Source organism: Ursus arctos, unplaced genomic scaffold (genome assembly GCF_023065955.2).
Source record: "Ursus arctos isolate Adak ecotype North America unplaced genomic scaffold, UrsArc2.0 scaffold_31, whole genome shotgun sequence".
NCBI lineage: Eukaryota > Metazoa > Chordata > Mammalia > Carnivora > Ursidae > Ursus > Ursus arctos.
Genome location: NW_026622997.1, coordinates 1,259,014 through 1,271,727, shown reverse-complemented (window position 1 = coordinate 1,271,727; position 12,714 = coordinate 1,259,014). Strand labels below are relative to the sequence as shown.

Here is a 12,714-nt window from a genome sequence, read left to right as displayed (position 1 = left end):
GCTGGGACCCCAGGAGGCTCAGAGAGACTCAGGACAAGCGACTCCGGCCCTCAGCTCCTGAGGTCCACCGCACTCCCAGCAGGTCTTGGGAGCCCAAGGAATGCCCTTGCTTCCTTCCGTTAAAGGTTTCTTTTAAGTCCGTTTGATTGGGTTTCTGAACCTTGCTAACAAACAAAAAAATCCCTCATTAAGACACCAAGATAACTAAAAGTCTTCATGGAAGATCATTTATTTTTATTTTTTAAAAGTAAAAAAAAAAAAGATTTTATTAGAGAAAGTGACGGAGTGAGAGAGCACAGGCAGGGGGAGCAGGAGAGGGAGAAGCAGGCTCCCTGCTGAGCAGGGAGCCGATACAGGACTTGATCCCAGGACCCTGAGATCACGACCTGAGCCGAAGACAGCTTCGGAACGGAGCACCCAGGCGCCCCAGAGAGAGTTTAATACAGGTTGCCCGGTATTCTCCGGTATGTGTTCTCATTGTTAGTCATTTAGTTTATAGTTTGTCACCACAAACAGTTCAGTGAACATTTGGATGTAGTAGCTTTGCTCACCTTGTAGAATTCTTTTCCTTCGTTCAATTCCTGAAACTAGAATGAATGAGACAAAGGCGTAGGCACATTTCCTAAGGTTTGATTCATTTGCCAGATTGCCCTCCAGAAAGGTTATACTAACCTGTGCCTTCTGTTCGCAGTTTGTGAAAATGCCCGTTTTTCCATACCCACATCAAACCTGGGAATTACTCTCTCACACATTTGACAATCTGGTGCATATGAAACGAGTCTGTTTTGTAAGGGGTTTTGAAGAATACTTTTCCCATCAAAGTTGAACATCTAGAATGTGACTTGGTCATTTATAACTCTTGATTTTGTGAACAGCCATGCTCACGTTTTTCCGGATTTTTCTATTAAATTTTTATTTTAAACAGCAGTGCCCTAAAAAATAGGGGAGCTGTATATAAAATTTTAAGGGCACATGCTCTTTGACGGATCCGTTCCACTGTGTAGTACTTAAGCTGGCATCATTAAATTCGTGAAGATGTTGTCTGTTCTCTGCATTCCCGTATCCACATGACTTCTGTACACACACAGACGCGTGTGCACACTACCGTAAAACAACAGGGATGGTAGGTGAACTGGGGTGTGTCCGTACAACGGAAACTATTCGGCTGTTAAAAAATAAGGTGAATGGAAAGATCTCCAAGCTAAGCAGAAAAGGCTGAGGTGCAAATTCATGTTGTGATCCCATAAGTGTTAAAAAATATACAGCTACATAGTCACTAAACTGGTGTTTATTGAGCGCTACTCCGTGGCTGGTAGTGTCCGGGAAAACGTACAAAAAATACTAACAACGGTAACTTTGGGGATGGGGCACTTTTCATTTTCTCGTCTCTACCCAACTTGAGTTTCATTTGGGCATATATAACCTGCATATTTAAGTTTTAAGAATTTGTGCTGCTTGCTATGTTGTCATTGTTCATCTCTCTAACCAGCAACCGCAGAGGATCCTAAGAGTCTCGGCTTTGCCTTCGCCATCTTGTTTTTCATTGAAAAGATTTGCAGAGATGAGGGGCCCGCTCGGGTCTTCGGGACGCGCCTGCGCGGGGCGGCGGCGGGGGTCCGCCCGGCGCACTAGCGAGAAGCGCGGCCTCGATCCTAGAGAGGCCGGGACCGCGTTCCTAGAAAAGCCGCTCCTCGGCTGCTCGAGCGGCGGAAGGAGTAGCTTTGGAGCCTCGGGCTGTCTGCCCCTCGGAGCCTGTGGCGAGGCTGCAGCTTCTCCGCTGAACGCGTTCCTTGAGCTTTTGGTCAGCTGACCAGCAGTCGGACGCGCACGTATTGCGCGCTCGCTCGGTGCCTTCGGGGTGCCCCTCCGTGCCTTCTCCGACCGCCGTGCTGCCCGGACACCAGGTGGGAGCCGGGCCCGCCGGGGCCGTGCGGACTGGGCCTCTGACCCCGGGGGGGCGGGAGACGGGCTCGCCGGGGGTGTGCGGACGGGGCCTCTGACCCCGGGGGGCGGGAGCCGGGCTCGCCGGGGGTGTGCGGACCGGGCCTCTGACCTCGGGGGGTGGGAGCCGGGCTCGCCGGGGGTGTGCGGACGGGGCCTCTGACCCCGGGGGGTGGGAGCCGGGCTCGCCGGGGATGTGCGGACGGGGCCTCTGACCCCGGGGGGCGGGAGCCGGGCTCGCCGGGGGTGTGCGGACGGGGCCTCTGACCTCGGGGGGCGGGAGCGGGCTCGCCCGGGGTGTGCGGACCGGGCCTCTGACCCCGGGGGGCGGGAGCTGGGCTCGCCGGGGCCGTGCGGACGGGGCCTCTGACCCCGGGGGGCGGGAGCCGGGCCCGCCGGGGGTGTGCGGACGGGGCCTCTGACCCCGGGGGGCGGGAGCGGGCTCGCCAGGGGTGTGCGGACCGGGCCTCTGACCCCGGGGGGCGGGAGCCGGGCTCGCCGGGGCCGTGCGGACGGGGCCTCTGACCCCGGGGGGCGGGAGCCGGGCTCGCCGGGGGTGTGCGGACCGGGCCTCTGACCCCGGGGGGCGGGAGCCGGGCTCGCCGGGGCCATGCGGACGGGGCCTCTGACCCCCGGGGGGGGGGCGGGAGCCGGGCTCGCCGGGGCCATGCGGACGGGGCCTCTGACCCCCGGGGGGGGGGGGGCGGGAGCCGGGCGCTGCGGACCTGGCCTCTGTCCAGTGTGGGGGTGGGTGGTGGGAGCCAGAAAGCGACTGGATGGGCACGGTGGGTCGGGCTGGCTCTCCCGCGAATGGCCTGGTGGACAGAGGGGTTTCCTCTGTCTGGACATGAGGTGTAGGGTGGCGTTTGCGCTGGGACTTGGGAAATGTGTCCTCCTAGAAAGGCAGTCCTGGCCATGAAGGACAAGGTGGGTGGGGAAAAGTCGAGCAGGTCAGCATGGCAGTGACGTGAGGAGTTTGCAAAGAGGGTAGGGACTGTGTCTTTTATTTCGGGGTTAGTGTTGTGCATGGAAAATAATGACGTGCTTGGTAGCTTATCGAATGACAGACAAACCAGTAAAAACCCAGGGAAGGTCAGATCCTGGGGAGTTTGAATCCAATCCAAGGAGAAGCGGTTGAAACCCTCTTTTTGGTGGGGGAGATGTGTTGAACACGGTCCGAATGGTGCTTTAGGAAATATTAATGGGGTGATGAGAGTGGACTGTGGGGCAGGGATACCTGCCGGGGAGCCGCCCGCGGAGTCCGGGCGATTCGAAGAAGGACGAGGCACAGACCGGTTAGTTGTGAGAGAAACGAGGGAGCAGGGGACGATCGCAAAGAGTGCCATCGCCCGGAACAGCTACAGCCTTGCATATGTATTGGCGGTAAACCATCAAAGACAAGGGTAACCAAAGGGGGTCTCGTGGTCTGTAGCACACCCTGGATGAATGAGCGCAGTCCTTCACAGTTAATGATTCTTCAGGAAGTCTTCAGCGAATAGTACATCGTGGGGAAGGTCACGGGAGTAAATGATGTAACATTCAGCAAGTGAAGCCTGTTCTTACGCATGTTTCTACGGACCCTAGGGCTATCATCAGGAGCAATCAGGTCTCCGATGGGGCGGCGTGCAGCCCTGAGCGGACCAGGTGTTCCCGCCGCTCCTTATCTCAGGGCGATGGGCCCTGAGCAAGCGGCGTTCTCAGCTGCTGTGCTCTGACGTCCACGCTAAAGCCGCCGGGGCTCCCAAACATGTTTTCCTACTATATATATCTTTAGCATAAGCTCTCAGCCAGGCCGCTGCGTTTCCCCCTTTTTCTTTTTGTAGGAGCAGGAAGGTGGACTTGGCCACTTCGCGTTCCGTCACCCGTTGGAAGACTTCTTTCGCATCTGAGGACTAAGCACATTACAAACAGAGAGATAAAAAGCAGTAGCAGAGCTCCTAGAAGGCTAGTACCGTTATTGTTAAACCACTGGAAAGGCTTTAAGGGGGACAGTGCCCCATCAATATTTTCCGCCAGGCTTAAGCCTGGTACGTTTTGTAAGTCGGCCCGAGTGATGCCCTGAATGGTATAATGTAGCTGTTTAATATCAAGAGTTAAATCGTTACCATAATGATTAAATAGATGTCTCCGAATTTTGTCCCAAGGAATTTCGGTTGCATTGTAAGGAAAGGGAGTAACACAAAATGTGGTGACGTTCCAGTCACAAGGCGCATGTCTAATTTAATATTTTGTATTTCATATCCTAGATATGCCATAGTATATTCTAGATCTGAGAGTCGTTCATTTATCTTTTGATCAATAATAGTTTGTTGACTCCATGCCGTGCTGGCATTGTGATGCCAATCTTGCACAAATCTTGTCGTTTGAACTGTTTGGTGCAATGCTGTTCCTGCCCCCGCAGCTATGGTGGTCATGGCAGTAATGCTGCGAATAGCCTTGATAAGGAGTCCTACAAGCCTTTTTGAGCGTCGGACCCACTTATGTAGGACCGCTAACAAGGCATGCATGTCGGGAGAACTCTCCCATGGACGGGGATGTTCAGTGGGTATCCATATTCCAACTCTCCTTCGTGCTAATAAGATGATTGATTGGTCGGTATTTATATTATGATTTAGGCAGGTATATAACCTGCAATTTGTGCAAAAAAGCTCTTTTTGGGACATATCCAATTTAAGGGGTCCTACCACCAACACATATGGGTCTCTCACACAAGCCTGAATATAGTCCTTATCGACCGTCTGAAAGTTTAAACTATAGTTTTCATCTTTGAAATAGGTCCCATTCCAGATCCTAATAGGGGCCTGTGCCACAGCAAGTTTCCATAAATGTTTTTGTCTTTTGCGGTAGTCCCTAAAAGGAGGGGGGCCGCTAACCCATGTGGGGTTAGCTGTGGGGCCATCGGAAATAGCATAAATGGAGGTACGATTGAATACATGCCATCGTAAGGTTCGATGATGGGAACATTGCGAACCCCTTAGAGGACCAGTCCCGTACTACGTAGGAATCATTAATTAATGCACTGGGATGATGTGCTCTGCGTTCCTCCCAATTGGGTTGAATCCCTTCATCTGACCACACTCTGGCCGTTTTACATTTTGGTATCGGTGGGATTTCAATGTTTTCTTCGGTAAAATTGTAGGCAAAGCCCACAGTAGATACCAAATGAAGTTACATTTTGGAGGAATTAACGCCTCCAGGAGAGGTCACCAGCCATCCCTGGTTTAGCGGTCTTAAGCAATTTTCGTAACGGCCAATACATATAGGTCTCGTATTAAAGCCCAAGGTGATATTAATTTCTTGTGCTTCTTCTTTAGGGAAAATCGGGAGCCTATGGTCTGCTATTCCTGGCATCCATTTAGATCCATTAATGTATACAGGGACAGTGTCATCATCCCATTCAATTGGCCTGATAAGAGGGGGATTAGGTACATAAGCCCAATAATTGGTGGCTGGTGCCTGTGGCAGAGGGGAATACTTAGGGCTGCCGTCAATAAGGCCATCATGGTAACAGCCCTATTGCCAGGGGTAGAGGGGCGTTGTTCATTGTGCGGCACTTCTGCTTTCTGGGCCAGCTTCTTGATCTGACCCCATGGGGGCATCTTCGCCGTCTCGGTTCCTGGCAGTGTGATCTTGGTGGTCTGGAGGGTGAGGCCCTTGACACTGATGATTGGGGGGAAAGACCGGGAGAATTATTTTTTCGATTGTTTTTTCCCCGTTGTATTTTTACTCTTAAGACGGCATTGGGCGCAAGTATGCCCGGTTTTTCCACAGTTGAAGCATTGTCCCTTTATTCGTTAAGGCTGCCATGGTCTGAGCTAGAAGTCAGCTTTGTAGGTCTCGGTGCCTACACCTTGGCATAATTTGATGTGGTCAACAAGAGTGCCTTTTCATTTAAAAGGGGCTATAACCTTTTTGCAATCTGAATTTGCATTTTCATGGCCAATAATTGTAATAATGTGTCTGCAGCTTCTACATTATTGATCTTCTAATAGCTTCCTGTAATCTTCCTGTGAATTCAGTGTAAGGCTCTTTAGCTCCTTGAATCATCTTTTGAAAAGAGGCGTTAGCAGTAGATTTAGACTCCGTTTTTTCCCAGGCATGGGAGCAGCATCTGCGAAGCTGTCCTACAGCTTGATTGGTCATCTGCAGTTGTTGCCGTACCTGACTCCAGGGCCCTACCCCCATCAGTTGTTCTAAAGAGACAAGGATATTGTGAGCTCGATGATGATTCGCAGCAGTCTCTGCATGATCTTGCCAGCACGTATGAACTTGTAAGAATTCCCCGGGGAGTAGGATGGTCTTCGCTAACAGAGACCAGTCCGTGGGAATTAATCAGTTACCTTCCGCAACACCCTGAGTAAGGCCCAGAGTGAAGGGCGAATTAGTACCATAGTTTGAACTGCCTGTTTTAACTCTTCGAGAACTTTAAAGGGAAAGGGTTCGTGCGTGGCTTCATATATTCCTTCCGGGTGGTTGGGATCTACCCCGGGAGGCAAATGTTCCCTTATGGTTACCGGGAAAGCAAATCGTAGAGCATCCAAGTCTCCTTGTTTGGCCAGGAGCAAGCCTTTTTGGACCGCTGAAAGTGAGGATTGAGATTGTTCCTTATATAATGGAGCTGTTGCCTGTTTTTGTGAGAGGAAAATACTGTTTCTTTCTGTAAGTGAAGGTGGCGGCGGGAAACCGTCCACTTCTATGGGGGGGGGGACGGGTTCTACTTTTCCTCCTTCTGGGACAGCGCGTTCAGGTCCTGTTGGGGACTCATCTTTGGCATTAGGACTCAGGTTCAGTATCACTCTCTGAGTCCGGAGTTTGAAGTGGTTCCAGAATAGAACAAATCAGAGACCAGGTAGACCAAATAGTGACGGGGATAGGCTCTCCTCGAGCGTGCTGTTGCTTAAGTTCATGCCCTACTTTTTCCCATGCTTGCAGATCTAAGGTCCCCAGCGTGGGAAACCACGAACAGTATTCTTCTATGACTTTTAGTAAGTCAGAAAGTTTGCCCTCGCTAACCTTAACTCCTCCTGCTTAGGAGTTGCCTCGAAAAGACAAACGTAAGGGCGATAATGATCTGTGCTCTGAAAATTACCCATACCCTGCTAAAGTACCCCGACTTATCAGCGGGAAACGTCCAAGACCTTGCTTCTTTATCTCTCGGGGCTCCTCCTCCGTTGTTGTTCCACGTCCCTGTTCAGGTGCCAGATACCGCACAGAACATTACTGTAGTCGTGAATGTCAATGGTAATAGGGGATAAAAGGGAGGGAATGGCTGCAAGAGGTATTTCGGAGGAAGGACTGACTGGACTCAGAATGATTGTGTGAGAGGCAGGCTTTGAAGCCTGAATGCATGGGGGATGGTGGTGATGCAGTGGAAATGGGGAGAACAGTAGTACAGCTTTGATGGGACTCGGATTTCAGCTTGGGATGTGTTGAAATTATGACCCAGGAGAAGCTGGAAGGCATCCTACTGGCATTTTAAGATGTGAGTCAGGAATGTAAAGGCGAGTTGGAGTCAGCCAGAGATTTGCGTATTCTTAGAATAGAGATGTACTGAAATTGGGATTAATGAGATCACAAAAGGGAGAGAAAAAGAACTTGAAGCATGTGTTTCAATTTTTTATTCTTATATTTTAAAAAGTGCTTTAAAACATCCTCAACTTACTATTTTTCTTGATTCATTGGGTTGACTGGGCATTTCTACTGGCGGAGTGACCTGTGGGTACGATCAGCTGGGAGCTAGGTGCTCTGGACTTCAGTTGGGCCCCTGGATTCCAATCCACATGACCTGTGTCTGGCCAGCTGGGGCTTTCTCACGGCTGGGCAGGCTCACGGCAGTGCGCCAAGGGCTGCAGCACACTTCCTCTCGCAAAGCCATTTCTGCCATGTTCTCTTGGCCAAAGCCAGTCATAGGTCAGCACAGATTCAAGGGAAGGAGAAATACACTCCACCTCCTGATGAAAGGAGTGATAAAATCTCATCCTAAGAAATTTTAGGGGACAGGAGACTTTAGAAACAGTCTCCCTCCCCTGCATTTGAGGTGGAATATTCTGTTGGAAGTACACAGATGAGAGTATGTTTGGCTCTGCCATGGATAAAATTCTCTCTTCTCTCCAGCCGAAGTAGAGGCTGCTCGAGCATTCTTATTGTTGACCCTGCTTCCCTCACATCGTTTACTCTACATCCCTTACCTCCTGGCTCAACCCCCTTAGGGTTCAAGATAGATTTCTGATTAATCTCACTGGTAACACAGGCAAGCAGACTCAGTTTCTGAGTGTGACTTCCGGGGGGGGGGGGAATATAAGTATGGTTCATGGAATTTTGAAGCTCTTGCAACTTTATGTTGCCCATCCTTATGCCTTGGATGTGGGCAAACATTTTTGAAGTGTAGACCTGGGCTAAGCGAACCTTTTCCTTTAAGCTCAGAATGGATGAAGCTTTGCCAGGCCCTGCACCTGAAAGTGGAGACAGCCTTGTGAAAGTGAAGGAGGAGGACCCCACGTGGGAGCAGACGTGGGGCTCACAGGAGAGCAGCCGCTGCGCTCAGGAGCTCTGCCGCCTGCGCTTCCGGCAGTTCTGCTACCAGGAGACTCCCGGACCCCGCGAGGCGCTGAGCCGGCTCCGGGAGCTGTGCCGACGCTGGCTGCGGCCCGAGACCCACAGCAAGGAGCAGATCGTGGAGCTGCTGGTGCTGGAGCAGTTCCTGACCATCCTGCCCGAGGAGCTGCGGGCCTGGGTGCGGGAGCAGCAGCCGGAGAGTGGCGAGCAGGTGGTGACTGTGCTGGAAGATCTGCAGAAAGACACAGGAGACCCACGACAGCAGGTTAGGGAAATCTGTTTTTAACTTTGTTTTCAAATAATTTATAACTGACAGAAGTATCTGGGAAGGTAGCACAGAGAACTCCTGTGTCCTCTTCACCCAGTCCCGATGTGCCCCTCTTGTGGAGCGCTACCCCCGTCCTCTCCGTGTACGCGTGGGTCTGCATGCACTCATGCTTCGTGTTTTCTTCAACCGTTTGAGAGAGATTTGGGGTCACCATAGCTCGTTATGTCGGAACACCTCAGTGTGCAGTATGTATTTCCGAAGAGCAAAGGCGTTCTTTTGTATGACCAGAATACAGAGATCAAGTTTTGGGAAATTAGAATTGTCGTGATACTATCATCTACACAGCAGTCCTTGTTCACATTTTGCCATATCATCCCAGTAGTGTTTTTTGATGGCAATTTTACCCTGATTGAGGCTACAGTCCAGCATCACACGTTCCATGTAGTTGCCTTTACGCTCGTCTCCTTGAGTCTGGAGCAGTTGCTTGGTCTTTGTCATGATATTGATATTTGAGAAGAGCACAAGCCAGTGATTTTATGGAATGCCCGTAAACGTGGGTTTGTCTCTATTTTCGCATGATAGGGTCCAGCTTGTGCATTTAGGCTAGAATCCCACGGAAGCTGTGTTTTCCTTAGGGCGTCCCATCGGGAGGCACACCGTGACGGGCTGTCCCATTACTGACGAGGTTAAGGCGGTCTGTCCGATTCTCTGTTATAAAGTTCCCATTTTCCCCCTTGTCATTAGTAAGTAATCCTTGGGAGAGGTTGTGAGATCGTGTAGACACTCTGTTCCTCAGTAAATCTCCATCTGCGAGTGTAAGCATCCATCTGGGTTTATTCTGTTTTCTTCTGGGCACAGCTTCTGTGTCCGCCTGTGTCTTGTTTGTCACGATAAGCCCAGCGTGCAGAACGAAGGCTGGATCTTAGTACATGTGCAGCCCTCGTTTACCGCATGGGTGAGGCTCTGCGTGGCTCCTCTGTCTTACTCGCTGCTGCTTTACAAGATTAAATGGGGCTCGTCTGCTGTTCTGGAAAATGTCCCTAACTGCTGTTCAGTCTGGTTCCCACCAGGATGCCTTTTCAAGGTGAATCTTTTGTCCCCAGGCTTCTGTCTATACTCAGGGACAGGACATGTACCCACTGGTGACAGAATTTCAAGGAGCCTCTTTGGAGTGTCAGAGCCTCCAGCTCCTGCCCAGGGTAACCACCCTGGCATGTGAACCCCCAGAGCTCTGCCAGGAGAACCCCCATGAAGTAAGTGGTGAGTGCCGGCGGGTGTTCGTTGTGGACGCTGGGAGCAGACACACTGATCTGTGTCCTCCACTTTTGAGATTCTGTTTTTCTGTCTCACCCTGTATCTAAGTGAGCTTCTAAGGACGTTTGGAACCGTAAAATGTTGGAACCCTAAGATCTTCTTATCCAACCTCCGTACCCGTAGTTGGGAAAACCAAAACTTAGGTTGTTTCGTGACTTGTCTAGGGCCGACAGAGGCAGAGCATCTGGAATTCAGGTCACCTGACCTTCTGACCAGAAGTCTCTGTACTACATTCCTCTGCTCCGCACATCTAATTCTGTACTTGTGGGTGTTTTAAATATTTACATGGGGGCTTTCCGCAGATCTACCTTTTCCCTTAGTAACGTTTTCTTCAGTAGCCCCTCCCGCTCAAATCCTGCGTCATTTTAAATGCAGCTTCGGGCCTCAGCAGGTTCTCTCTGTTGTCCATTTGGAGTGCAGTCTCCTGTGTGCAGGGCTCCCCCACTTTCCATCTCCAGGCTTCACCTCCAGGTAAACCACCCAGCTGGTGGTTATTGTTCGGCTCGTGCAGGCCTCTGGCAACAGGCTAAGCCATGCAGAGAATACAGAGTTTGTGGTCTGCAGATGGATTGAGAACAGAAAAAGAACGCAGAAGGATCAAAGAGGAGACCTTAGAACGCCACAGTGTGCTGTTTTTTAACCTCTGGTGAGGGGTGCTGCTAGTTTTTCCCCAGTAGTTGAAAACTTGACTCTCCTCCCTGGAAAAAGAGGGTACGTGCAAAATTATGCATATGATTTCAGAGGGTTCATGATTTACCCCAGTCATTGTTTACCAATCACCACATTGGAAATCTGTGAATACTGACATTTTGACAGTAAGTGTAGAATAAATGGCTCATGTGATAAAATCATCAGAGGGAGATGACATTACCCATGTCATGTAGCATAAATAGGCCTTGATATTTCCCTGCTTACGTGGCTGATGGTTGTATCGTATTTCCTCAGCCACGAAAAACCAGCATTGCATAGAGCCCCAGCATGGTTTGTTTATGTGGAGAAGTTGAGAGGCGGTAGGGAGCCTTGCAGTGGGTAGACATTCCTACTTACCTAGGAGACGATGAGCATTCGTCTGCTGACAGCGATTTCGTTCTGACTGGAGGTGGGAGAGGGGTAATGAATGGAGGTGGGCAGCTGTCAGAATGGTGAGAATGATAACTGACCGAAAGATAGCAGCGGTCATAGGATGTGAGATTCTTCCACATATGCAAAAGCTTAAAAGCTGCTGAGGGGACTCAGAACCAGACCCCAGGGGTGGTGTGGGCAGAGTGTGGCTCCTGTGGTCCCCTCATCCCCACAGGGAGGCACCACTGCTGGGGTGTGTGTGATCGTGATGAGAACGGCTTCTGGGCCCTCAGGAAGCATGCTTTGTCATTTTCAAGTGCTTTTAAAAAATACATATCCTTTTAGCTCCTCCTGAATATTCTAGAGACTCTAGCTAAAGGCTTACCTACCAGTTATAATCCCAGCACACCTCTCCAGGTTACCTGAGACCACATGAACTGGAGACCAATTTCCAGGCTATTGGCATCCCCTCTTCCTGTGCTGGTATTTTCAAGGGACAGTGAGTCAAGCAGCATGGCTAAAGGGCAGGGTTTGTTTAGCGAGAATGTGGGGAGGAATGGGGAGATCAAGTGGAAACATCTTGCAGGTTGTTGAAGTTTGGATTCATTAAAAAGTTGGGTGCCAGGGCACCTACATGGCTCAGTCGGTTGAGTTTCTGCCTTCGGCTCAGGTCATGATCTCAGGGTCCTGGAATTGCGTCTCACATCTAGTTCCCTGCTCAGTGGGGAGCCTGCTTCTCCTTCTGCCCTCTCCCCGCTCATGCTCTTGCTCAAATAAATAAACCTTTTAAATAAAATTCTTTACGATGACGTTTTGCCATTTTAATTACTGTGTCTTGGTGTGGACCTCCTTAGGTTGATCTTTTGGGGGGATCTCTTGCCTCCCGAATCTGGATTTGTTTCCTTCCCCTGATCAGAAAGTTGGCAGCTGTTATTTCCTCAGATACATTTTCTTCCCTCTTTTCTCTCCCTTCTCCTTCTGGGACCCTTACACTGTGACTGTTACTCCGCTCATGGTGTCACTGGCTTCCCTAACTCGTCTATTGTCATTTTGCATCATTTTTTCCCCACTTGCTTCGCGTGATTACTTCCCATTCCTCTGCCTCCATATTGCCGATTCATTCTGCTTTCTCTAGTCTGCTATTTATTCCATCTAGTGTATTTTTCTTATCTTCATTTGTTTTTGGTCTCTTGCTGTCATTTTGTCCTTTCCTTTGGGATGTATTCCTCTGTCTCCTCATTGGGTCTCCGAGTCTGTTTCTGTGTTAGGAAGATCAGCTGTGTCTCCTGCTCTTTTAGGTACTGGTCTTCTGAGGAGTTCCTGGAGTGCGTGCGGTGCGGTGTCCCGTGCGCCGGAACCTGGCACTTCGGGGAGTCTTCCAGCTGTTGCACGTGCCCTGCTCTTGTGGCTCAGCCTCCTCTTCCTTCCGCCCAGTTGTCTGCGGCGGCGCTCTGCCTGCCGCGGGCGGTGCCTGGTCTCTAGTGTTTAGTGGAGCAGCCTGGGGCTGCCTTGGGCTTGAGTTGAGTCAGACCAGGCGTTTGCCAGAGATGCAGAAGACTGCGTGTACTTTCCCT

At 50.7% G+C, this 12,714-nt stretch overlaps 1 protein-coding gene across 4 annotated transcripts in view; it reads left to right on the top strand.

Moving 5' to 3' along the window:
* Positions 1-1,646: 1,646 nt before the first annotated feature.
* Positions 1,647-12,714, top strand: part of PGBD1 (piggyBac transposable element derived 1) — a 30,155-nt gene continuing 19,087 nt past the window's right edge. The window contains exons 1-2 of one of the 4 annotated variants that reach the window (XM_048225505.2): positions 1,647-1,904; positions 8,360-8,761. In XM_048225505.2, the coding sequence (XP_048081462.1) occupies positions 8,366-8,761 (396 nt within the window). In that variant the 5' untranslated portion in view covers positions 1,647-1,904; positions 8,360-8,365. The remainder of the gene's footprint in view (positions 1,905-8,359; positions 8,762-12,714) is intronic. The other 3 variants (XM_044380452.3, XM_057304967.1, XM_026489531.4) reach the window with 3 other exon arrangements.